Below are 25,653 nucleotides of genomic sequence, written 5' to 3'. Positions count from 1 at the left end.
TAAGCTCGGAGCTCCCTTTGGTCGAGACGACTGGAATCCGAGAAGGCTAAGATATAGCCAGGGAAAAGGGCAGCTCCGTTAAGCAGCCCAAAGATTAAAATACGAAGTTAGAGGTCGTCGAGGCGGTTAGCCAAGGTTCTAGCACAAGGGGGCGGGCGAGACCTTCCCCCCAACCTTAGTGACAGACTTTACTTCCCACGTCCGAGCCCCACAAGCCGCTCGAACTCGGAAGTCGGGGGGTAGTGTTGGGGGGAATAAAGTTTCCCCCCAAATGACATAAATGCCCCTAAGAAGCCGTACAACCTCCGACCCCGGACAGCCGAAGTCAGCGTCCGACCTCGGAACGCTCGGCCACAAGACGACCGACCCCGAAACCTCCGACCTAAGAGAAACCCCGATGTCCGAGGACCGTACTCTAACACCCCTCCGGCATTTATTGCGCATGGCCGCTGTAATCTTCCGGCACACTCAACAATAAATGCGGATCTCCGGCTTACTCCATAATAAATGCGGATCTCCGACTTACTCCACAATAAATGCGCATGGCTCCTGACATCTACGGATCCCCAGCTCTCCACGGCAAATCGACCCAGCAGGGTCTAGTCGACTATGATAAGTCTCTGATCTCGGCCATACCGCCGACATCAGTGCAATGATTCGCCTGACCGAGCGCCGACCTGAACAACATGCCAAGCCGTACTACGGCCTCGCCCTGTTACATCACAGGTAAACCGACCCCCGCATATAAAAGGGAGCCTTGGCCTCTCAAGAGGAGGGAGGAAAAAACATTCATACACCCAAAAATCACCGTTTATCTCCTTCTCCCCACTATTTGCCCCCTCCCTGACTTGAGCGTCGGAGGGCCGGCGCCGGAGAACCCGGCCACCGGTTCGTGTGCAGGCACCCGGACGGAGGACGCCGCCAGCCAACGGATCGCCGCCCCGCTACGAGGACCTGCTGTTCCTTCTCTCCGACCGGCCCGGACGGAGGACGCCACCAGCCAACGGATCGTCGCCCCGCTGCGAGGACCTGCTGTTCCCTCTCTCCGACCGCCCTGGACGGAGGACGCCGCCCGCCGACAGACCGCCGCCCCGCCGTGAGGACTAACAGTCGTTCCCTCTCCTCGACCGAAGGTTGCCCCCGGGTCCAATTTTCAGCAACAGAAATCATGCTTTCATTCAAAAAGAGGGAGATAAAATATCCAAGTAAATTCGCAAAGACTCTTCTTATTTCATTGCAAAGCGGCAAACGACTAAATTAGATACCCTTCAACAGACGTTCAGAGACAAGAAGGCGCGCTAACACATGCAAACACTTATACAACGACACATACTCGTTATTCCCTCGAAAGAAAGAGGCTGCAGCATCACCAACGAACGCCTCTAGAATGCACCGCTTCTTGCATGAATTCAGCCAGAGATTTCGATGGCTTTCACCTCGGGCTTCTTCTTCTCCTCTTCTTTCGGCACGGTCACCGTCAGCACCCCGTTCTCCATGGACGCCTCCACCCGGTCCACCTTGGCATTCTCCGGCAGCCGAAACCGCCGGAGGAATTTGCCGCTGCTTCTCTCGACGCGGTGCCACTTGTCGTTCTTCTCCTCTTTCTCCTTGCTGCGCTCGCCGCTGATCTGGAGGACCCTGCCCTCCTCTACCTCCACCTTCACCTCCTCTTTCTTAACCCCGGGGAGGTCGGCTTTGAAGATGTGGGCCTCCGGGGTCTCCTTCCAGTCGATGCGGGTGTTGGCGAAGGCGGAGGTCTCGCTGACGAAGCTGGGGCGGGACTCCGCGAGGGCGCGGAAGGTGTCGAAAGGGAAGCTGTGGAAAGGATCCCAGACGTCGAGGGAGAAGGGGTCGAAGATGTTGCTCCGCCTGACAATCGACATTCTTCTAAATGAAACTCTATCGGTTGGCGACAAGAAATTTGGCTATGGATCTCTTCACTTGGAGACGTTGAATGGCTTCTCGATGATGTGTTCGGGATCGGATACTGGAGTATTTATAAGTGAGGAGGAGGAGAGGTCTTGAAGTTTCCAGTTTCCGCTCTTCCTAATATTCTCCATGCGTGTAGGAGCGCGAAGCAACGCCAGAATTCCGGAAGCCTCTAGTTGACAAGGAAATCCTGGGGCTGGCCCGGCTTTTTGGCCCATGGGCCCGTTTCAAGTGCCATCTGATGGCGTAGGGATCGCTGGTTTTCGTACCCTGGACCTGGGTTTCATTCATGGATCGACCACGTTTCCATCCTTGGCCCAGATGGGTATTTGCCATTTAGCAGCTCCCGCCGAGTAACTTCTAGCATCTAACGGTTCATGCTCTTTAGTCTTAGAGGTAGGATGAGGAAGAATTTGGCAAGAAAGGGACGCGTGATTCTACAATTGCAAAATGGAGAAAAGTACAAGTTAGTAAAACTATATATCAAGAAAAATTTAAGATCACTTAGAAATAAATCTTTTTTTTTCAAACGACAAAACTAGAAAAGGGGAAGTTATGGGACATAATGTAATTGACAGAGAAGGGAAAGAACATAAAAGAAGCAAAATAAATAGAGAGAGAACCCAAAGCCTATCAGCTCACTTGCAACCTTCTGTTTATTATTGTGATTTTTAAGTTTTTTATAATATATATTTTTTACTTTCTATTTTTAATCATTTTTGCATCATTCCTATCCAATAATTATTAAATTTTAAAATTTATTTATATATTTTTATTAAACTTTTTTATTCTTATTTTATTCATACATTGTCATTTTTAGTAACTTCAAAATTTATATTTCTAGTATTTTAATGAGATCTTCTATTGCTCTTGATTTTCCTAAATGTCTATTATATATCTTCATCTCCATATATTTCTTGAATTATATTTCTTAGTATTTGTATAACATATTGTTATTTTTTCAATAATTTGAATATAAATATAAATTATTTCAAATAGCAATTCCCACAACATGAGGATTTAATTAATAATTAATATATTATTAAAATATATGCTATTTGATACTTTTAAGTTTTGACATCATGACCATTATTTTTATTGGTTAGATATTAGTTAAATTACTTATTTTATTTTATATCATAATTAAGAATAAATGACTTATATCATGTATATCACCTATTATTTTGTACATTAGAAAGGTTACTAATTAGATTATTTTTTTATTTAAGAATTCAATCTTCACTCTAAGAAAAATGTAACTTTTGAATTGATCTGGTCCGAAAGAAAAAAAAAATCAGCTTGCTCAACTTGAATCTTTCATTAAAAAAAAATCTCTAAATTAAAATTTTAATTTTTTTATTGATCTTTCTTTAGCTTTTAAATTAAGATATATAAATTCTATTTATAATAATAGTGAGGTCGTAACAATTTAAATTAATTTTTTTAGTTTAAATAATATAAAATATTTTAAAATAAATATAATTAATAAATTTAAGAAGATAAAATTTTACATCTGTTTGATTTTTTTTTCTAAAAATGAGCTTCATCAAAATTCTATATAAAAAATTAACTATTTCTTTTCGAAGCCTAAATAATAAAATTTCACCTAAATTTAATTCTTATAATATTAACCTAAAATTATAGATCTTAAAAAAATATTTAATTTTTTTAAAAAATTTCCAATACTAAACTATAATTTCTAAAAATTTGGGATACTAACTTTTCGAAACAATGAATCTGAACAGAAGTGACCAAAATATTCCCCATTAATAACCCTTCTAAATATCCAAAAAAACAAAAAATGTAAAAGCCAGAGATGTTTCTTATTAAGTTTAGTGATCCCTTTCACATTAAATTTGATAATCCTTACAAACACATCAATCAAAACAATACGGTCCTCATAAATCTCAATAAATTTATTGTAAGACCAACAAATTGAATGAAATAAAAATTAAAATTTCGTTTCAATTTTATCGCTTATTTATGTGAACCATACACCACATCCATGTGGTGGCGTTCTCCTATTAAATCGTCGGAAAAAGCCTTCAAATTAAGGATGATATTCGGAAAGCACAGATTATTTTCCATTATATTAAAAAGGCAACCGTACAGTACCAAGACAAAACCAAAACAATCTTTACTCGGCAAACACTATAATTACACGCCGATGACCAGCCCTTAGAAAGGCAAAAAAAAAAAAACAGGAAGCGCACACTTTTGGCAACATGGCACCTGGCGATCTCCATGGCCTTATTCAAGGAGAATACTACGTCTCTATACTTTCGGACCCAGATTTTCGCACTTCAGCCAGATATCTCAATGGACTTCATCTCGGGCTTCTTCACCGCCTCTTTGGGCACGGTCACCGTTAAAACCCCGTTTTCCATCGATGCTTTCACCTGTTCCACCTTGGCGTCCTCCGGCAGCCGGAACCGCCGGAGGAATTTTCCGCTGCTCCTCTCGACGCGGTGCCACTTGTCGTTCTTCTCCTCTTTCTCCTTGCTGCGCTCGCCGCTGATCTGGAGGACCCTGTCCTCCTCTACCTCCACCTTCACCTCCTCTTTCTTAACCCCGGGGAGGTCGGCTTTGAAGATGTGCGCCTCCGGGGTCTCCTTCCAGTCGATGCGGGTGTTGGCGAAGGCGGAGGTCTCGCTCACGAAGCCGGGGCGAGACTCCGCGAGGGAGCTGAAGGTGTCGAAAGGGTAGCCCTGGAAAGGATCCCAGACGTCGAGGGAGAAGGGGTCGAAGACGTTGCTCCGCCTGATGATCGACATATTGCTTAGATTGTGCTCGTCGGCAGTGGAAAATTTGCTTCGGATTTTAAATGCTTTCTCAAATTGGAACGGCTTCTACTCGATGCGATGATCTGCACCCAGTCCTGGTAATTTATAGATACAGCCATACAGGATGGATAGGTCTCGAAGTCTCCGGACTTCATAGTGCGGACCCGCCTCGGGGACACGTGGATGGCTCTGGAATGCTCGACCACGAACCACAGCTTTCCAGAAGACGCTACCACCTCTCTAGCTCTGCCCTGGCCCATGGGCTTGCGATGGGCTATCCGAATAGGGCCCAAAATATGCGGTCCACATGTCTCTCTTCCTGAGTTTGGGGTTTATCTACTTATTTATTCATTTTATTTTTTTGTAACAAAAGTCTCGATGCTATCTCTGGCTGTGAATTCCGTTCGTCCTAAAAAACTTGCAGTCACGGATGGCTAAATTCCTTTTCATAAATGTGCAACACTGATGGCTCACCAAAACTGATTCTGATTCTAGAACTCTGGTATCCATGTTCGTTTTGGGGAGCACTGATACTCAGATACTCCAAGTTCTTCGTTTCTCGCAATCCAATTGAAACATTAAATAAAGATCCTATGTTACAGATTCAAAAAAAGGGCATATATATTTTGTGGTGGAATTCGTTTGAGAAAAACTTTGCTGATAGAATCAATATTGTGTTGATGAGTCTCACTGTCACGAAATAGAATCCAATACAAACAGAGTCATTTCTACATCACAGTAAACCATGTCGGTTCCGTTATTAAAAGAATTGAATACATTGTAGATTCTTTTAGCAGTTCAATCCCATCTTTTTAGCATTATTTTGTTCTTGGATAAAGCATTTTAAAAACCACTCTTGCCCACCCCCCCCCCCCCCCCCCCCCCCCCCCCTCCTGGCCTTGAGAGGGTTCGAGAGCCATCCTAACCAATCCCACCAAAAGTCCGTCCTTTGGCCATGGGTGTGTTCGAGTCATTCTTTGCACTCCCACAAAAAAAAAAAACAGCATCGGCCTAGAAACTTCAGTACGTACCCATCTCTTGCTATATAAATCCTTCAGAGATCCAAGCTTCCTCCCATCACCAATAATCTGTTCCAATATTCAGCTCCAATCAAAGTAGCTCCATGGTAATAAATTCCCACTCTCTCGACCCTAAATACTGCACAACATGAAAGATACAGATCTCTTCCAAGATTCTTGAGCCGATGCAGCAACAACTTCGGTCCCTTCTCTCTCTCAGCCTCTTAAGATCCCTTCTAAGATTTCCCATTTGAAACTCTCCGGAACTGTTTGATTCAGAGGAAGAAATTTTCTTCACTAGAATATTTTTCTGGAAGCTGATGATTCAGTATATGATGGCTGGAAAAGTAGATTTTATATTTTTAGTTGACTATAGAAAAGTAGCATATTTCAGAATAACTTATATTTGATTGAGCATTTATTTTTTTGAAAAAAATATATAAAATATCTATTATGCTCTTAATAAAGAAAACTTTACCTCATTTTATCTAAAAGGCAAAAGCTTAAAGGCACTTTTGGAAAAAAAAAAATCTCTAATTTTCGATTGGATGGAATTAAATTTTTTTATGTCCAATATGAATTTTTCATTTTCATAAAATATGAAAATCTTATTTTTATTAAAAAAACTAATTTTCTATCTCTCCCTTAAAAATTTCAATGGAATATGAGACATTTCTCCATTTTCTCCTTGGCCATACTTTTCTCTTTCCTCTTCTCCTGAATCAAATGAGTCTTTCCTTCTCTCCCTGAATCACTCTCCAATTTCATCAGTGAGACTTCCACTTTTTCCAACACCTGCATTGAATAGAAGGAGACGCCGGAGGCCCACATCTTCATAGCCGATCCCCATAGAGTGAAGAAAGAGAACGTAAAAGTAGAAGCGGAGGAGGGCAAGAATATCCTCCGGACCAGCAGCAAGCGTAGCAGAGAGAAGGAGGAGAAGAACGAGAAGCGGCACCGCGTCGAGAGGAGCAGTAACAACTAACAAGTTCCTCCAGCGGTTCCACTTGGCCGACAATGCCAAGTTTGACAAGGAGATTGAGGTGAAATCTATATGAGATATTAGGTTCAGTGCATAGGTGCGATTCTAGTCCAAAAAAAGAAGATGAAAGAGAAATAAAGATATCAAAAAAAAGGAAAAAAATCTTTGGCTCAGATGTTTGTTACTGTTTGCTTGCATCCTTTAAGTACTATGAGTGTTGGTCAGACATTCATACTTTTCTGCTAGATTTTATACTTCATTGGGCCGGTTAGTTTTCTATGTTAGGCGTGTAAGAGCAATTTATTCGCATGTCACGATCTTTAGGTGGAGATGAGATTAGCGAGTCTTGACAGCTCCAAAGCATCAACAAACCAAACACTAGCTAACTGTCCTCATGATACTAATCCACAAGCTTGATCTTTTATTACCTTCCGTGCGGGATGGGTGCTGCTATCGAGTTCCGAGCAAGGAGTCCACTCTCAAGATCTGTAAAACCATTCTCCTTGCCATCCGAGAAACTAGTAACTATATTTCTACTTGTAGAAATTCCATAGAAATTTGAATCCTTTGAGGCAAATAAGCATTCATGTAGAGCTTTCAAGTCGAATATGGAAGAGAAAGTACCAGCATTGCCCATCGGCAAACCACCTTATCCGTTGTGGGTCAAGCTTTTCTTCATCGTGCGGGGAAAATATGATAGCGACACACAACGCTTTCGGTCCAACCGTGTATCTTTTCCTGTTTTTGGGACACATGTCGCACCTTCAACCACTTTACAGATTTAAAATAAATATGCAAGGAAAGAACCGCTTAAATAATCCGCTATACATGCCGCTGTTACACGAGTCCGAAAAAAGCTGTTACAGATCAGATTTGGACTCATTGTAACCATCCAGATCAAAATTAATGCCTACGATTATTTTGAAAAAAATATGATAAAGAATCTCTATAGAATCATAACAAAATTCAAGAGACAGTCAATATATGGTACTAATTAATTTCTGCTAGTCACACTAATTCACTTATAATCCTGGCAAGAGAAACCCCTTCGTTGTCTCCTGACATTATCCAATAATTTATTTGCTTTCGGTCCAATTTATAATTTATTCTATAACTGGAATTTTTCAATGATTTTTTACGGATTTTAACTAGATTTTTAATATATTTTTTTGCAATTTTTGCTGAATCTTCGAAAAGATGAAGCTTTCCCTCTCCTGTCATTTAATAGATATGGCGGTTTGGGAGTTCTTTTTTTTTCAGAATTTTTGTGCTATTTATACTTTCACGTAAAAAGCCAAATACCTATAGTCTTCTTATTGTGGGCCAATCACGGATGAGCATACGATAGATAGAGCTCATGGAAAAAAAAAAAAAGATGATTCGAAAAAAAGATGATGGTGTGAGGATCCGTGCGGGCGTGTATTCACTACAAAAGAAAGAAGCAAAGCCGACGCTTCAATGCCGACGCTATGGAAAAGCGTCGGCAAATTTGGCCTCCCCTTGTACTTTTGCCGACGCTTATCATAAGCGTCGGCAATTCAGAGGAATAAACGACGCTTTTAAGCGTCGTCATAGTCCATATTTCCAACTCACGCTCGGAAGCGTGGGAATTGGTTATAGGGCGACGCTATTACGCATTGTTGTTCTTCCAGACCTACAACGACGCTTATAAGCGTCGTCGAATGCGAGCACACCACCCTAACCCAGCGACCGACCCCGATCGAGCCCTTATTTCTCCTCTCCGGCGCTGCTCGAGCTTCCGTGTTCACTTCCGTCTTGCTCCTCTCCGGTGCCGGCCGTCCGACTCCAACCCCTTCTCCTCCTCCCTCCTCTCCGGCGCCGACCGACCGACCAACCGAGGTATTTTTCTCCTCCTCTCTGCGCTCCCTTCTTCTCGCTTGTTCTCCTCCTTCTCCGCCTCCTTCTGCAAAGCTTCCGTGTTGCCGAACGACCGACCCCAGGGCCTTTGAGAGGAAACAAAGGGGAAGCTGGCGAAGCGCCCCTGGATTCGGTTCTTCGTACCATATCCAGAAAAAAAATTCCATTATGGAAAAGAAAGAAAAGAAAAGGGGATTCATCTCTAGGGTTTCAAGTTGGGACGGTAGCAGCCTTTAATTTTAGGGTTTTTTGGGCCACGGTAAGGGTATCGTTTGCTCTCACTTCGCTGCTCCCCGCATTCCCATACCCAATCTCACCTCTTATTCTTCACCCTTTCTTCCTCCCTTCTTTCAATCTTCGCAGGGTTACAGTGGATCGATCCAGAGGCATCACCAGTGGCTGGATTCCGAAGCTAATTACCACATCGGAGCTGTTGGGGAACAAGGGTTAAGATTTTGGAACAGATTAACGGCGTTGAGATCCGAGTTTGAAGCTCGCGAGCCGTTGTCTTCTCTGATCTCAGGTATGCACTTCTTTCTTAGGCAAATGATGTTTCTCGGTTTTTCTGAGGATTTTAATCGGGAAAGTATCGGGTTCCGTGTTGTTCATTCATGTAGTTCAAATATTTTTTGTCCATTCAAATTAATATGAGTTATTTTTGGAAATATATGGGGGAATAGGTGTTAAGAGTTTTTTTGTGTCCTGGAATACTGATGGGAATCTTGATTATAATTGCTGCTATGTGGAACAGTAAAAATAATGTATCTTGTTATATGGTAAAAGTGAGGAGCTTGAGGTCTAGCTTACTCCTTTTTTGTTCTCATATCAGGGATTGATTAAGCTTTTCTATTTGTAAAATTCCTGTCCTTCGAATTCTGGTTTAGAGCCGGATTAGGCGTTTCCCTGGTTGTGGGAAGACCGATTCAATTCCGAGAGTGATTTATTTTCTGGTTGGCTGTGTATGAGCTGCAGATGCGTCTGAAATTTTGATTGCAGGATGCGGTCCAAGTTATGTTCCGCCCCGGCTGTAAAATTGATCTCATTAGATGTTGTTAGGGCTTCAAGTTTGATTCTAGGGCACAAAAAGGTATCTGAGTTTGTGGGATCTAGATCTCTAATTTTGAGTTGTACTGTTGAAGATTGAAGCAGGTTATTGGTTGGGTTGGCGAAAGTATAGAGTTGGCCTTGTGGGTATATAAGCTGGTCGAGATGGCTCATCTCATAGTGCGTTTGGCAGGTTCTGAAATTTGCTGTGAACAGCGTGAAAGAGTAGAAAGAATAGTTTCTTTTGTGGGTTTGCAGGTTTTGATGTTTGGAGCATTATCATGCATTTGAAGGGAGATGGAGAAGGCATAGATGTCTAGGTCCTCTATGAGCTTGTTGGCAGGGACAAATGGGTCGAAGTGGCGGTCGGAAAGAAAGCTGGACTTGCAAATGAGGATGGGAGAGGGGTTGAGTTGAAGAGTTTGTGAGGGGATTAGGGGTAAGACAGAAGGTTTCTTGTATATGATTTCTCATAGATCAACCAAGCAAGCTGAAGGAATGTTACTTTCAGAAACTCTTATAGATTTTTTTCAAATGAAGTGCATCCAAAAAAATATTCTGTTTTATGCTATAGTACTCTATTTCATATTACAGAGCATTGGTATTGGAAGACAGGAAGTGTAGATGTTAAGAAACAGGAGAGAAAAACATCAAAGCTGGAAAGGTGGATACAGGTTATAAATGATGAAGGGGAAAACACACATTATTGGATTTTTCTTAACTATATGTGTGGGTCTGTTGGGCCTTTGGTAGAAAACTAGCCTTATTCAAGTTGACTATGTGGCATCCTTAATTATTCTCGTTTTCAAGACCTTATTAGTAATGTTTTGCCATGTCGATGAGCATTTCAGAGATCTCCCTTGGAGGGAGTGATAAGGACTGTTTGATTCCATTTATTTATATAGCAGGATTACTTTTTTCAAGATAAGTCAAGGGCCATCAAGACCAAACTAAAAGTCTTTTAGCATTGCACATTGCAGTACGGTACAAGTACTGCTGAGCCTTTGGTAAGTAGGAATTACACTGTTTATAGCAACAAGTAAATGCTACGGATATAATTTGCTTGAAAGTGATCGCAAGTTCAAAAGCTTTAACAGGTATAGGGATTTTAAGTTTGAGGAATGTTTTTGAAAAACTAAATGACTAGATGATTAGGACTAGGTTTAATGTGCACAATGGTGTCAGTTCAATTTTAGCCGGACCTTTGCTTGTGGTGAAGAACCTATCTTAGCTTCTTTGTCCTAAACCAGCTACACTGAGATTGTAAGTTTGCTTTATGATGTCAAGGAATGCATACCAAAAAAATGTGGTCCAGGCTTCCAAATATGAATATATGATAAAACTTGCTGACACTGGAGACAAAAAGATTGCCTATGCTTCTTATTTTCTTACTCGTTTTTGCTGAATGCATTTTTGATTATTTTGTTAAGCCCTTATATCATTTAGTCCCTTCAATTTTGTATTGCCCTTCTTTATGTTGATACAGTAATAAAACCTAACATTTCACTTTTCTAGCCAATGATGAATTCAAGTAAATTTTTTTTCTTACCCATGTTTAATCGAAAGAATTTTGATTATTTTGTCATGCCCTTATATCATCTAAATCCTTCAATTTTGTATACCCCCTTATGTAGACCAGTTTCTAAGGTTAGTTTTCATGATTATGCTTTTATATGTTCACCTTTGGTTGTAGTCCTCTGAAGATATTCCTCTGTTCTTTTGTTCCTTCTATTCCTCATGAGAGTATGATGCATTTCTTTTGTTCCTTCTATTCCTTGTAAATTGGATATATGACTTATGAAAGTTGGATTATGATGATTCCAGATTCAAGAGCGTGATGAGGGAGCTCTCAAGTATCTAAAGGATATCAAGTGGTGCAGAATAGATAATCCCAAGGGTTTCAAGCTTGAGTTTTTCTTTGATCCTAATCCTTATTTCAAGAATGCCATCCTGACAAAAACGTATCATATGATTGATGATGAAGAACCGGTCCTAGACAAAGCAATAGGGTATTTTCTTTTCTATTTATTGCTAAATATTTTTCTTATAAGTTTTTCCTTCTCTATTTAAAATCTCATGCCGTTGTTCATATGTTGCAGGACTGAAATTGAATGGTTGCCAGGAAAGTGCTTGACTCAGAAGCTTCTGAAAAAGAAGCCAAAGAAGGGCTCAAAGAATGCCAAGCCCATTACCAAAACTGAAGAATGTGAAAGTTTTTTCAATTTCTTTAGTCCACCTCAAGTCCCTGATGATGATGAGGATATCGATGAAGACATTGTAAGTTGACATCATTACCTGCCTTCCTGGAGAAAAATAAGAAACTATAAGGACTAAATCAAATTAAAACAATGGCTTATCTTTTGCCTCTTTGAACAGGCTGAGCAGCTACAGAGTCAGATGGAGCAAGATTATGATATTGGGTAAGCCCTTTTTTCTCCCTCAAGCAGCCAACCAAACCTACTGCAGGTTGAAGAAAAAACAGGTTAGAGGGAGGTGTTGATTATGGAAAAAAAACAAAATCAAGTTAACATTTGCAGAGGCAGTTTTTGATTATCTCATCTCTGACATTTTGGTTGCTAGTTCTTATAATGATTTGCCTATAAGATCAGGATTGAGATAAGCCTTCTGATTACTGTGTAAGCTCATGCATGCTCCTAGATGATGCTGAGTGGGTGGTGTCATTGTCCTGCAGGTCCACTATCAGAGACAAGATTATTCCTCATGCTGTTTCGTGGTTCACGGGGGAGGCTGTTCAGGAGGATGATTTTGAGGACTTAGAAGAGGATGATGAAGATGAAGATGGGGAGGATGACGAAGAAGAAGAGGAAGAGGAAGGAAGGACCAGGAAGAAGGTATGTGTCTGAGATTTCTAAATTTTACTCTTTTTAGGTCTGAAATATTTGAGAATGGTGTGCTTACTTTTGATCTGCTTTATTGTCCCAAGCAGACAGCTACAACAAAGAAGGTGAGATATCTACTCACCCACTTGATCTTAATCTGCATAGTTCTTAATCTATATTCTAAATGATGGTTATCTTACTGCAGAAGAGTGGAGGGGATGGTCAACAAGGGGATCGGCTCGCGGAGTGCAAGCAGCAGTAAGGCTTTTCTGGAATGAAGTATTTTTCGGGCTTTCTAGAGTGTAGGTTGAAGTATCTGTTTTCAGGTGTTGGCTAAGTGAAGTGATGCGTTCTCATTCCATGCTGTTGTTTTATGTGGAAAATATGAGGAAGAGGAAGTTTTGGTGTCTTCGACATTTTTATACTACCTTTAGTTTATTCTTTTACTCGCCTTGCGGGAGACAGTTGTTAGATTATTTGTATGCCTTTTTGGTCGGGGAAGATTTTTGTACTGCCTTTCTAGCGTATACCCGGATGAACTATTAATTGTTATATTTATATATAATGATTATTGTGCCTTCCTGATTTTTGAATATGATGCTAGTATGCTTTCATGGTTCTGAATGTACTGCAGAGGCTTCTGTAATTTATGTTCCTTCTCAAAGTTGTAGAGGGATCCATGGTTTATGGTGAATGCCTACATCCATTCTGTCTTGAGAATTTTGTAATTCCTTTTTGTGCTGTGGTATTATTGTCTTGAATTTTAGGGAAAAATAAGAACAAGACGATGCATTTTTTTTTTGTTAAAAAATAGTACGGAGAATAATTGATTCAAATAGTTTTGTTGTGAACTGTGAAACATGGATGCCCCTTGAATCGACATCCAGTATATTCTCTTCCCTCCCAGGCACATCTACTGTATTCTCTTCCTCTTATTAGTCATTTCTCATAATATGCCAATAAAAATGCTTTGGAGATTCGTTATCGCGGCCTACCTCATGCTATTGCCAATGTTATGTTCAGCTGCTCTCCAAAAGTTACTGCAAGTTACTGCAAGTTACTCCAAATGTTATGCTATTGCCAATGCTATTGCCAATGCTTTGTATTTAATGTTATCGCGGCCATTTGGATTCTAAGGGAGACCACCCCCAAAAGTTACTGCAAGTTGCTTGGCCAATCTTCATACAGCACTCTTGATGGAGCTCTCAATCTTCCCACCATTATAGAAATCTTTTTGGTCTGGATGAAAATACAGCATGCCCACCTGTCTGGAGGACTGCAAGAAGAACTGCCATGCAACGAGTTTCTCGTTCTAACCCATGGTTAACGACGCTTTATTGCGTCGCTCAAGTAGCATACACCGACGCTTTTAAGCGTCGGCATAGTCCAACACAAAATACGGTGGGAAGCGTGGGTTGAAGTACGCCGACGCTTTTAAGCGTCGGATTTGTATAAAATGAACGACGCTTAAAAGCGTCGGCATAGTCCAACACAAATACGGTGGGAAGCGTCGGTTGAAGTACGCCGACGCTTTTAAGCGTCGGGTTTGTATAAAATGAACGACGCTTAAAAGCGTCGGCATAGAGCGACGACGCTTTTTTGACGCGTCGGGTTAAACCCGACCCACGCCCACCTGCCCGACGTCTGACCCACGCTTTGCGATGCGTGGGCTGGAAATTCGCCGACGCTTAAAAGCGTCGGGAGAGACCAAAAAAAGCGCCGGGAGATATCCTTTCTTTTGTAGTGATTTAGCCCCGCATCGGTTATTTGCTGGGTAGATTTTGGATACTTATACAGGATCAAGAAATCTAAATAATATATTCCGGCTAGCCATTTTGGGTGAAATCCTAAGTCATTATAAATGGTATCAGAGCCGACCAGACCCATAACTTATGTGAACTAGAGGATACTGCAGGACGGATCCATTGGGGCTGACCACGGGCCAATCATAGTGTTTGTGATTAGATTTGAATAGATTTGAACCCTTAGCCTGATGAGGACGTCGGAGCTTGAATGGGGGGAGTATGTGAGGATCCGTGCAGGTGTATGTTCAGTCACACATCGGTTATTCGCTGGGTAGATATTGAGTACTTATACAGAATCAAAAAACCCAAATAATATCTTCCGGCTAGCTATTTTGGATGAGATCCTGAGTCATAACAGATGGAGTACAATACATTTACAACGTCCCCTTCTTTTACGCGTACCAAAAAAATCTCTAAAGTTTAAATTAAAAGAAAACAGTGCACTGCCCAGTGGATTACCAATTGAAACCCCTTTTGGTCCTTCACTCTCTTGCGGAAACTAAAAAAGAAAGAAGAAAAAACAAAGAAAACGGACAATTCTACTTCCTACCTATATCTTCTTAACCCATCAAGAGAATTCCAATATCAAAGATAATTTAAGCCCTGAGTCCCTACCTTAACCCTCTCGCAAGACTAGTTAAACATAATGAAAAAGTTATAAGAGTAAACTATAAAAGGAATCTGAATAGAGTACCAGCTCGTCTTCTCCGCCAAAAAAAAAAAAAAAAAAAGCAAAAGAAAGAAAAAGCTTATTTATTCCTCTAACTAGTAATTGTCAGTTCTCAGACGCATCCCAGAACACACAACTACAGGTCGCAAGCCATAATGACGTCTCAAATGAGATAAGAAATTTGATAGACTAATTAAGCCCTCATCTCCATGCAAAGAACGTCTAAGAATGAACAATATCCCACATCACTTAGAGGATGGCGACGGCAACGGAGATCCACTGCCGTCAGATGCCTTCCTTCCCCCGCCGTTGCCCATCATCTTCTTGAACTCCTCAAAGTTCACGTTACCATCGCCGTCCAAATCGACGGACCGGATCATCCGGGAGCAGTCCTGAACGGAGCACTTCTCGCCCAATCTCGTCAGCACCAGATGAAGCTCCTTCGCGGAGATCAGCCCGTTCTTGTCCAGATCGTATATCGCGAAGGCGTCCCTCAGCTCCCCCTCCCGTCCGGCGGCGTCGCCCATCCCGCTGTGGAACGCGGCAAACTCATTCAGATCCACGAAGCCGTCTCCGTCGGAGTCGAGCTCCGCCATCATGGCTTTGAGTTCTTCGTCGGATACCTCAGATCCGAGGGCGCGCATCACGTTGGCTAGCTCCGACGCCGAGATCTTGCCGTCGCCGTTGGCATCGTACTGCGCGAAGACCCGCTCGACGTCGTTCATGGAGGCCGGCTCCGGGGGCTTCTTCGATTCCTGGGGTTTCGCCATCGCGAGCTTCGTATTCTATTTATAGTGGAGTGGACTAGCGGCAAAGAAGTGCTTATGTTCGCGTACGGGCCTAATATCGGAATCCTAACGGCGCTCTCCTTTCTGAAAATTAACGGCCGGTACATATTTGGACGTGCCTTAATATCTTTATGGCATCCGGTCCATATACATTTAACTCAAGATCCTTGGAGGACGAAAATACCCTCCATATCCAATCGAATCATAAAAGCCAAAATCCGTCCTCCGATTACCATATAGCTTTAAAGCTCTTTTTTTTTCATTGTATTCACTTATTAGATCTCACCCCATTATTCCAATAAAGTAATTTATTGAATTGACATTTTAGATTTTAATTATAATATTTAATTTGCTGGTACAAAATTAGTAATCAATTATTCTAATAAGATAATAAATCTTATAATTCATTGAATTGATATTTTAGATTTCAATTACAATATTTGATTTGCTAGCACAAAATTAGTAATCAATTATTCTAATAAGATAATAAATCTTATAATTTATTAAATTGATATTTTAGATCTCAATTACAATATTTGATTTGCTGGCACAAAATTAGTAATCAATTATTATAATAAGGTAATAAATCTCATAATTTATTGAATTGACATTTTAGATCTCAATTACAATATTTGATTTAATAGTACAAAATTAGTAATCCATTATTCTAATAAAGTAATAAATCGTATAATTCATTGAATTAACATATTTGATCTCAATTACAATAATTGTTTTACCAGCACTTAATTAGTAATCAATTATTACTAATTTAAAAAATTCACAGGAAAAATTCGAAAATTGGTTAATCCATAACAACAAATTTAAGTTTGCACTTAGGATTTTCTAAAAATTGAATTTGTGTGATTTTTAGTGACTATATCTACTAACTAATAGTGTTAAAGAAAAGCTTATCAAAAAGGCATATGTGCCTAAGAAAGGTTGGTACTTAAGTGAGCCTAGTGCTCCACCACCGATCTGGAGCTGATCTGGCTATTAGTTTTTGGATATATCAATTAGACATCCAAAATTCAATATAAATATTAGTGCAATCTATTGACATGAATTTTTTGCCTTCAATCAGGTTTCTGTCTCTATTCTATAATTCTGATCCTGTGGCCTCTAACACTAGTGACCACCTTAGTGCCAAACTAGAAAAAATTGATGGCCATAACTTTAGGAGGTGGGAGAACCAAATGTGGTTCTGGCTCACCACATTAAGATTGATTTCAGCCATAAGTGAGAGCACTATTGAAGTTGATAATGGGTTCAACCCAACTACTTCACGACCTGCTACTCGCTAAAATCCAAATCCAAATCGGAGTTCATCCTCCTCCCAAACTGAACCTTCTGCTTCTACCAGATAGCAAATATGATCTTGATGATGCTGGGGTAAAGAGATTCAAGGCCTCCGACTTCAATAACTTTAGAATGGTGGACTCAAAGCCTATGAATGACCAAATTCATTATTTTGAAATCCGGATCCACCAACTTAGGGCCAATGGAACCAATTTGGATGAGTCATTCCAGGTAGCCTGTCTGATAGATAATTACTAAATTTCTGATCTGATTTTGCTAAGACCCTAAGCCATACCCAAAGAGGTCTCACCCTAACCTAAGTTTTGAACTCCATTAGGAATGAAAAGCAACACAGGCTCAGGAGTAAAACCTCTACTGGACACAAGAATAATGCTTATAATGTAGAGCCTCCACCTAAAAAAAAATCAGAACCGCCCCTTCAAAAATAAGCATTACAAAAAGAAACCTTACAACCCTAGAAATCCTAACCACCATAATGGAAAACCTATCCAATCCCAGAAGCAGAAGAAGAAGGAGGAAAGTGGTGTTCGTTTCTATTATGTGTGTGGTCGGACCAACCATTTGTCTCCCCAGTGCTTCTATAAGAAAATTGCACCTCTTCAATCTAAGAAGAAAGGTCCACACACAATCAGTGCTCAAGTCAACATGGTGACTTCCGGCGCTGGCTCCTCTGATACTGCTTTCAGGTCTATTTCCTTCACTCCTGAAGTTAACATGACTTTACAAGCACTTGATTGGTAGATTGATACCGGAGCTGGTATTCACATTTGATCGGATCGCTCGTGGTTTTCTTCTTACCAGATCTTAAGTGGAGGAGCTGTGATCATGGCAAATAGTACGGACGCACGTGTGCTAGGAGTGGGATGTGTAGACTTAAAGCTAACCTCTAAAAAAGTCCTGTCCCTGCATGGCATCCAATATGTTTCGGTCGTTAGGAGAAACCTAATTAGTGGTTTCTTGCTTGTCCAGTAAGGCTTTCGTCTAGTTTTTTAGTCCAATAACATTGTAATTTCTCATGGTGTAATGTTTATTGGAAAAGAATTCCTAAGTGAAGGATTGTTTAAGTTGAATGTAATAGTTTCTTCAATAAATGAAAATTCTTTGATCATGAATATAGAACTTCCTTCTATTTGGCATGGTAGATTAAGTCATATAAATTATAATACAATTAAGCAACTAATGAACCTAAATTTAATACCAAAAAGTGATCTTAAGAACTATGAGAAATATAAAATATGTGTAGAAGTTAAACTTTCTAGAAAGCCTTTTAAATCTGTTAATAGGGATTTGGATCTATTAGAGTTGATCCATAGTGATGTTTGTGACTCCGGTAGAACTTCTAGAGGAGGTAACAGATACTTTATAACCTTCATAGATGATCTATCCAAGTTTTGTTACATCTACCTAATTAAAAGTAAGAATGAGGTGCTCAGTAAATTTAAGATTTTTAAGATCGAAGCTGAGAACCAACAAGAAAAGAAAATTAAAATCCTTAGATCAAATTGGGGAGGTGAATATACATCTAATGATATAACTCAATTTTGGGAAGATCATGGAATCATTCATGAAGTGACTGCTTCCTATTCTCCCCAATCAAATGGAGTAGCAGAAAGGAAGAATAAGACTTTAATGGATATAGTTAACTCTATGCTTATAAGCTCAGGAATACCAAAAAATTTGTGGGGGGAAGCTTTAGTTTCAGTCTGTTATATCCTTAATAGGATTTCCTCCAAAAATAATGATCTAACTCCATATGAAGTTTGTAAACATAGAAAACCTAATCTTAGCTAGTTGAAAGTGTAGGGGTGCTTGGAAAAAGTAAAAAATACTTGATTTTAAGAGAAAGAAAATAGGGCCTAAAACAGTGAATGTAATATTCATAATATATGCAGCTAATAGTAATGCCAATAGATTTCTAGGGATTAATTCAGAAGAAAGTGATATTAGCAACAACATTATCATAGAAGCTAGAGATGCAATATATTTTGAAGACACCTTTCCACTTAGGACTAGAGTAGATAGTGGTATAGCTAGTAGCTCTAGTAGAATAAAGACAAGAGAAATAGAAGTAGAAGCAGAACCTAGGAGGAGTAAGAGATCCAGGATACAGAAAATATTTGGAGATGACTTTTCCACCTTTTTTATAGAAGACTCTCTAATTACTTTTGAGGATGCAATGAAATCCTTAGATTCACCTTTTTGGAGGGAAGCTGTAGACAATGAGATGCAATCAATTATTCAAAACAATACTTGGATATTGACTGATCTTTTTTCTGGCTGAAAACTATAGATTGCAAATGGATCTTTAAATTTAAGCCTAATGGCTCTGTAGATAAATTTAAGGCTAAATTAGTTACCAAGGATTTTACTCAGAGACTTGGGATAGATTTCTTTGATGTCTATGCATCCGTAGCTAGGTTTACGACAATTAGGATCCTTATAGCATTAGCCTCCATTCATAGATTAGTAATTCATCAGATGGATGTCAAAACAGCTTTTTAAAATGGAGACTTAAATAAAAAAATCTATATGGACCAGCTAGAGGGATTTATAATCTCATGCCAAGAAAATAAAGTTTGCAGACTAGTCAGATCTCTCTATGGTCTTAAACAAACACCAAAGCAATGACACTTGAAATTTTCTGAAACCATATTGACATTTGGTTTTGAAATCAATAGTACAAACGAATGTGTATACTATAAGAGAGTTGGAACTAAACTTGCAATCTTGTGCCTCTATGTAGATGATATACTGATCTTTGGGACAGATTTTCAGATAATTGATGAAGTAAAGCAATTCTTAAATCATAAGTTTGATATGAAAGACTTGGGACAAGCTGACTTAATTTTAAATACCAAAATAATTAGAAGTACAAATAGTATTAAGTTATCCCCTACTGACAAGATTCTCAATAAATTTAATTATACCGATTGTCAGCCTGTTTCTACTCCCTTTGATCACTCTACATATCTTAAGAAGAACTTAGGAACTCCTATCTTTAAAAGCCTATATGCTCAAATTATAGACTCACTAGGATTCCTAGCAAACTACACTAGGCCAGATATAGTATATGCTGTGAATAGACTTAGTAGATATATTGTTAATCCAAATAAAGATCACTGGACAGTATTAGAGAGAATTCTTAGGTATCTTAAGATTACCAAGTCCTATAATTTGCACTTTAGTGAATTTCCTACTGTTATAGAAGGCTATAGTGATGCCAACTAGATCACAGGATATATCTTTCTTCTAGAAGATGCTGCTGTGTTTTAGAATTCCACCAAACAAACCTTGATATCTAGGAGTACCATTGAATCTGAACTGATAGCTTTAGACACCATTAACACTAAGGCTGAGTAGCTCAGAGATCTACTAATAGACTTTCCTGCAGATGAGTCATCTTTACCACCTGTGTAACAACCCAGGACCTCACCCAAAATGGCTAGCCGGAAGGTATTGTTTAGGTTCCTTGATCCTGTATAAGTACCCAAGATCTACCCAGCAAATAACCGATGTGGGACTAAACACACGCCCGCACGGGTCCTCACATACTCCCCCCGTTCAAGCCCTGACGTCCTCGTCAGGCTAAGGGTTCAAATCCATTCAAATCTAATTACAAACACCACGATCTGTCCGTGGTCAACCCCAATAGATCTGTGCTGCAGTGTTCCCTAGTCCACATAAGTTATGGGCCGGGTCCGCTCTGATACCATTTGTAACAACCCAGGACCTCACCCAAAATGGCTAGCCGGAAGGTATTGTTTGGATTCCTTGATCCTGTATAAGTACCCAAGATCTACCCAGCGAATAATCGATGTGGGACTAAACACACGCCCGTACGGATCCTCACAACCTGTCTTCTTACATTGTGACTGTAAATCTGTAATAGATAAGTGCAACCAAGAAAATGCCAATATAAAAATGAAAAGACACTTAAAAATGCGTCATAAATCATTAAGATACAAATTGAAAAATAACGTTATTGCTTTAAATTTTGCAAAATCAGAAAATAATTTGGCTGATCAGCTTACAAAAAGTTTGTCTAAAACAGTAGTTCTAGTATCGTCGAGGGGGATGAGGCTTAGCCCATAAAGATAGATCACCACGGTGGGAACCCAACCTTAAAAGGTTCAATGGGTAGAAACAAACTGGAGTATGACTAAGAGAAGCACTATTTTATGTTTTTCTCATCCCTATAGCGCTAGTGCTCATAAAAGTAAGCGGTAGGATGAATTTGTTTGTATAACTCTTAATGAGTCCAAGACCCAAGAGGCAAGAGTTTTCTTGCTAGTTTCCTTATTAGGACTCACCTATATATGCAGTCGTGAGGCCGCGATTATGAAAATGGGCGATTCTCTAAAAAGCACATGAAAGATACCTACACATGGCCATATTAGCGCAACCCGCTTAGAACCCAAATCGGGCTATAATATTTGTGCTGTTGATTTAATCTAAGCCATGGACCGAGGGCGTCGATCTTAACCTTTATCTGTGCATACCCTGCCCACCGGAGCTAGTCGGAAACATCATCCAGTCGCATTGGCCGGCCCGCCACCGTAGCAATCTCAAGCAGGGAATCCTTATCCTAGAACTCATGGGGGGAGGTAGGGCAGCCGCAGCCAAACCACCGTTCGACTCACCGTGTTGATTCTTGAGACAAAGTTGGGGCGCCACTCCTCCATCGCTAGCAATTGGCTGGCCACCAACCACGGATCGTTGGCCAACGTAGCATCCCGACCAACCATGCTCCAGAATCTGAAAGTCGTGAGGCCCTCCGCCATCGGGAAGAAATCGACGTTGTACGCCAGCTTGCCCCACAACCGGAGGTCGCGCGCCACCCACTGCCGAAACCTAGCAGCCCAAGCTCCGAACAACCATTGCCAACGATGCCCATGCCTCTCACTCCCTCCCCACACGAGCAGCCGGTAGCTCCAACACCTCTATAAAAAGGCTTTGGAGCACCGCCAGTTCCTCCGCCGTGATATGGTGATTGGTCCACATCTGCCTCTAGGGACCCTGTTCCACCTCCGACCACAAGGAGGTGGTCGCGTCCCCTTGCTTGTCCTCCGGGGCCGTCGCCTTCTCCGGCGCAGTGGTGGTCTGAGTTGCCATCAAGTCGGCAAGCTTGGTATTCGACCGAAGGGCACACTCAACAGCACGGATATTGATGCAATCGGGTCAGAGTGCCCCAAAGCCCCTTCTGTCTTCAGAGCGTCGTTGCATCCACTTTCTGAAAGCAATAAAATTGCATGAATACTCTTCAAAATTGCTATTTGTATTATACTCTTATAAATATTTCGTTTTGCATATTTATTTATTAATGATATTTTGTTATTTTAATTTTAAACCAATAAATAGCATGAGTACATATAAAAAAGAATATATATACAAAACAAGTATTTGATGAGGATATACATACAAATATTAATTTTAAAAAAATTTTATACAAATTCTAATATTTAAAAGAATATGTATAAAAAATGTTATTATATATATATATACATATATATATATATATACATATATATATATAGATACATATATATATATATATATACATATATATATATATATATATATATATATATATATATATATATATATATATATATATACATATATATATATATACATATATATATATATACATATATATATATACATACATATATATATATACATACATATATATATATATATATACATATATATATATATATATACATATATATATATATATATACATATATATATATATATACATATATATATATATATATACATATATATATATATATATACATATATATATATATATATATATATATATTCTTTTTCACTATCTGTCAGGGCATAGCATCCACGATCACCAATGCTCTGAAAAGTGCGCTGCAACGCCACTTTTTCCCGAAACCTTTTCATCTAATGACTGGCGGGCCTGCGACGCCATGGGTTGACCAGCCTGATGGATTTACATCTTGAGCTGATTTCAGATCAAGAGGACAATCAGTAACTAGGCAGATGCAACGATCAGCTTCTGCTTCTATAATTTTAATATTATTTTTTTGTACAAGTTGCTTATGGCTGCTTATTGTTCAGTTTTGGGTAATAAGATATAAATCAGATTTTCTCATGCAAGATTCAATTAATGATCCTTAGCACTGCAGCACCACTAAATAATTTTATAGAAACGAAAAAGAATTATGTAGCACAACCTCCTCAAAAAATTGATTTGATAGTTCAGATTTGAAATCAGCCACTCTTTACAAATTGAATTAGAATTGGTGCTTACCCTCCTTAGGACCCTCTCTGAAACCCAAGTGGAATAAAAGCCTAAAATAGAAGATGGCAACGGAAAGGACAGCGTGTAGAAGAAGAATATCCAAATATCAAGAAACTGCTCGATCAAGAAATTCCAAAACTTTGGATAATACCATTTTTTTTTCCAAAAAAGTTCTTATGCAAACTGATAGGAATGAAAGATTCCAAAGATAATTAAATAATCCTTTCCATTGCTTAACTCCTCAAACTCCAAATCTTCTAAATGAATAAACAAATTTTTTTTTTTTTTGCATGAATACCTTTCTAAATATCGAATTTTGCATATATACCCTTCCAAAATTAATATTTATAATATATACCCTCGTAAACTTTATTATTGTATAAATATCCGTGTTGAAAAAAATCATATTTATATTAATTAAAAATAAAATAAAATTTTAAAATTATATTATTGTTTTTAGTTTCTTTTCGTGCTATCAGAATCACGATCTATTTCCATATCTACCCATTAAAAATATTTTAGTCATTTTAATTTGAAACCGTTAATTTTTTAATATCGTTAGTAGCATAGGTACATATGCAAAAATAAAAATAAAAAAAAATAAAATAGTAAAATAAGCGTTTTACGATGGTGTATATATATATATATATATATGAATTTTAAAAAAATATTCATACAAAATCTGATATTTAGGAAAGTATTTATGTAAAAAATCTAAACAAAATACCTTAATCCTTGCGCCTAAGGAATGCATTTTGTTTGCGGTGCACGATGAGAAACAGAGGAAAAGAGAGGAACCAGAGAAGCGCCGTCGAGGTGGTTTCAACTGATCCTCTTTCTTCGACATTTTAGGTCTCTAGTCGACTAACAGCATACAGCCACAAACCTGAAAATTCATTATTAATTACCTTGTTAATGGATTGATTAAAATCTTGTTTTAAAAAACAAAACAAAATCTTGGGGCTGCCATGATGCACCTTGGACTCCCCTTTGATCAAAGACAAAAAAAGAAAAGAAATCATGCTTTCATTCAAAAAGAGGGAGATAAAATATCCAAGTAAATTCGCAAAGACTGTTCTTATTTCATTGCAAAGCGGCAAACACATTAGCTCTTTAACAGACGTTCAGGGACAAGAAGGCGCGCTAACACATGCAAACACTTATACAACGACACATACTCGTTATTCCCTCGAATGAAAGAGACTGCAGCATCAACAACGAACGCCTCTAGAATGCGGCGCTTCTTGTATGAATTCAGCCAGAGATTTCGATGGCTTTCACCTCGGGCTTCTTCTTCTCCTCTTCTTTCGGCACGGTCACCGTCAGCACCCCGTTCTCCATGGACGCCTCCACCCGGTCCACCTTGGCATTCTCGGGCAGCCGAAACCGCCGGAGGAATTTGCCGCTGCTTCTCTCGACGCGGTGCCACTTGTCGTTCTTCTCCTCTTTCTCCTTGCTGCGCTCGCCGCTGATCTGGAGGACCCTGCCCTCCTCTACCTCCACCTTCACCTCCTCTTTCTTAACCCCGGGGAGGTCGGCTTTGAAGATGTGGGCCTCCGGGGTCTCCTTCCAGTCGATGCGGGTGTTGGCGAAGGCGGAGGTCTCGCTCACAAAGCCGGGGCGGGACTCCGCAAGGGAGCTGAAGGTGTCGAAAGGGTAGCCCTGGAAAGGATCCCAGACGTCGAGGGAGAAGGGGTCAAAGACGTTGCTCCGCCTGATGATCGACATTTTGCTTGGGTTGTGCTCGTCGGCGGTGGAAAATTAGCTTCGGATTTTAAATGCTTTCTCAAATGGAACGGCTTCTACTCGACATGATTGTCCGGACCCAGTCCTGGTAATTTATAGATACAGGATGGATAGGTCTGGAAGTCTCCGGACTTCATTAGTGCGGACCCGCCTCGGGGACACGTGGATGGCTCTGGAATGCTCGACCACGAACCACAGCTTTCCAGAAGACGCTACCACCTCTCTAGCTCTGCCCTGGCCCATGGGCTTGCGATGGGCTATCCGAATAGGGCCCAAAATATGCGGTCCACATGTTTCTCTTCCTGAGTCTGGGTTTATCATTTTATTTATTCATTTTATTTTTTTATAACAAAAGTCTCCATGCTACCTCTGGCCTGTGAATTTTGTTCGTCCTAAAAAACGGAAAACATGCAGTCACGGATGGCTATATTCCTTTTCATAAATGTGCAACACTGATAGCTCACCAAAACTGATTCTGATTCTAGAACTCTGGTATCCTTGTTCGTTCTGGGGAGCACTGATACTCAGATACTCCAAGTTCTTCGTTTCTCGCAATCCAATTGAAACAT

At 39.9% G+C, this 25,653-nt stretch overlaps 5 protein-coding genes across 6 annotated transcripts; 1 reads left to right on the top strand and 4 right to left on the bottom strand.

Annotated features, from left to right (window-relative positions):
• Window positions 1-1,198: 1,198 nt before the first annotated feature.
• Window positions 1,199-2,618, bottom strand: LOC120111545 (16.9 kDa class I heat shock protein 2-like). The gene has a single exon (XM_039128788.1). The coding sequence runs from the start codon at window positions 1,881-1,883 to the stop codon at window positions 1,410-1,412; it is 474 nt and encodes a 157-aa protein (XP_038984716.1). The 5' UTR covers window positions 1,884-2,618; the 3' UTR covers window positions 1,199-1,409.
• Window positions 2,619-3,986: 1,368 nt separating this feature from the next.
• LOC120111544 (18.1 kDa class I heat shock protein-like) lies at window positions 3,987-4,806 on the bottom strand. The gene has a single exon (XM_039128787.1). The coding sequence runs from the start codon at window positions 4,701-4,703 to the stop codon at window positions 4,233-4,235; it is 471 nt and encodes a 156-aa protein (XP_038984715.1). The 5' UTR covers window positions 4,704-4,806; the 3' UTR covers window positions 3,987-4,232.
• A 6,633-nt stretch (window positions 4,807-11,439) lies between these two features.
• LOC120111543 (nucleosome assembly protein 1;2-like) lies at window positions 11,440-13,236 on the top strand. 2 transcript variants are annotated; one of them, XR_005512748.1, is made up of 5 exons: window positions 11,440-11,644; window positions 11,735-11,912; window positions 12,012-12,055; window positions 12,328-12,600; window positions 12,681-13,236. XR_005512748.1 is itself a non-coding variant. In XM_039128786.1 (4 exons), the coding sequence occupies exons 1-4, from the start codon at window positions 11,604-11,606 to the stop codon at window positions 12,497-12,499; spliced, it is 435 nt and encodes a 144-aa protein (XP_038984714.1). In that variant the 5' UTR covers window positions 11,440-11,603; the 3' UTR covers window positions 12,500-13,236. The 2 variants fall into 2 exon arrangements, 1 of the variants encoding a protein (XP_038984714.1); XM_039128786.1 differs by having other exon boundaries at window positions 12,328-13,236.
• A 1,875-nt stretch (window positions 13,237-15,111) lies between these two features.
• Window positions 15,112-16,016, bottom strand: LOC120111542 (probable calcium-binding protein CML18). Its single transcript, XM_039128785.1, has one exon. The coding sequence runs from the start codon at window positions 15,718-15,720 to the stop codon at window positions 15,196-15,198; it is 525 nt and encodes a 174-aa protein (XP_038984713.1). The 5' UTR covers window positions 15,721-16,016; the 3' UTR covers window positions 15,112-15,195.
• An 8,367-nt stretch (window positions 16,017-24,383) lies between these two features.
• On the bottom strand, window positions 24,384-25,154 carry LOC120111541 (16.9 kDa class I heat shock protein 2-like). The gene has a single exon (XM_039128784.1). The coding sequence runs from the start codon at window positions 25,064-25,066 to the stop codon at window positions 24,593-24,595; it is 474 nt and encodes a 157-aa protein (XP_038984712.1). The 5' UTR covers window positions 25,067-25,154; the 3' UTR covers window positions 24,384-24,592.
• Between the last annotated feature and the right edge of the window lie 499 nt (window positions 25,155-25,653).

This window comes from Phoenix dactylifera, chromosome 8, assembly GCF_009389715.1.
Source record: "Phoenix dactylifera cultivar Barhee BC4 chromosome 8, palm_55x_up_171113_PBpolish2nd_filt_p, whole genome shotgun sequence".
Classification (NCBI taxonomy): Eukaryota; Viridiplantae; Streptophyta; class Magnoliopsida; order Arecales; family Arecaceae; genus Phoenix; species Phoenix dactylifera.
Note: the sequence above shows the minus strand (reverse complement) of the source record. Positions and strands in the feature narration are given on the sequence as shown.

Coding starts and splice junctions, on each gene's coding strand:
- LOC120111544 (XM_039128787.1), bottom strand. CDS start 4,703: ATGTCGATCATCAGGCGGAGCAACGTCTTCGACCCCTTCTCCCTCGAC.
- LOC120111543 (XM_039128786.1), top strand. CDS start 11,604: ATGATTGATGATGAAGAACCGGTCCTAGACAAAGCAATAGG. Junction 11,913..12,011: donor AGGATATCGATGAAGACATT/GTAAGTTGACAT, acceptor CTCTTTGAACAG/GCTGAGCAGCTACAGAGTCA. Junction 12,056..12,327: donor GAGCAAGATTATGATATTGG/GTAAGCCCTTTT, acceptor ATTGTCCTGCAG/GTCCACTATCAGAGACAAGA.
- LOC120111541 (XM_039128784.1), bottom strand. CDS start 25,066: ATGTCGATCATCAGGCGGAGCAACGTCTTTGACCCCTTCTCCCTCGAC.
- LOC120111542 (XM_039128785.1), bottom strand. CDS start 15,720: ATGGCGAAACCCCAGGAATCGAAGAAGCCCCCGGAGCCGGCCTCCATG.
- LOC120111545 (XM_039128788.1), bottom strand. CDS start 1,883: ATGTCGATTGTCAGGCGGAGCAACATCTTCGACCCCTTCTCCCTCGAC.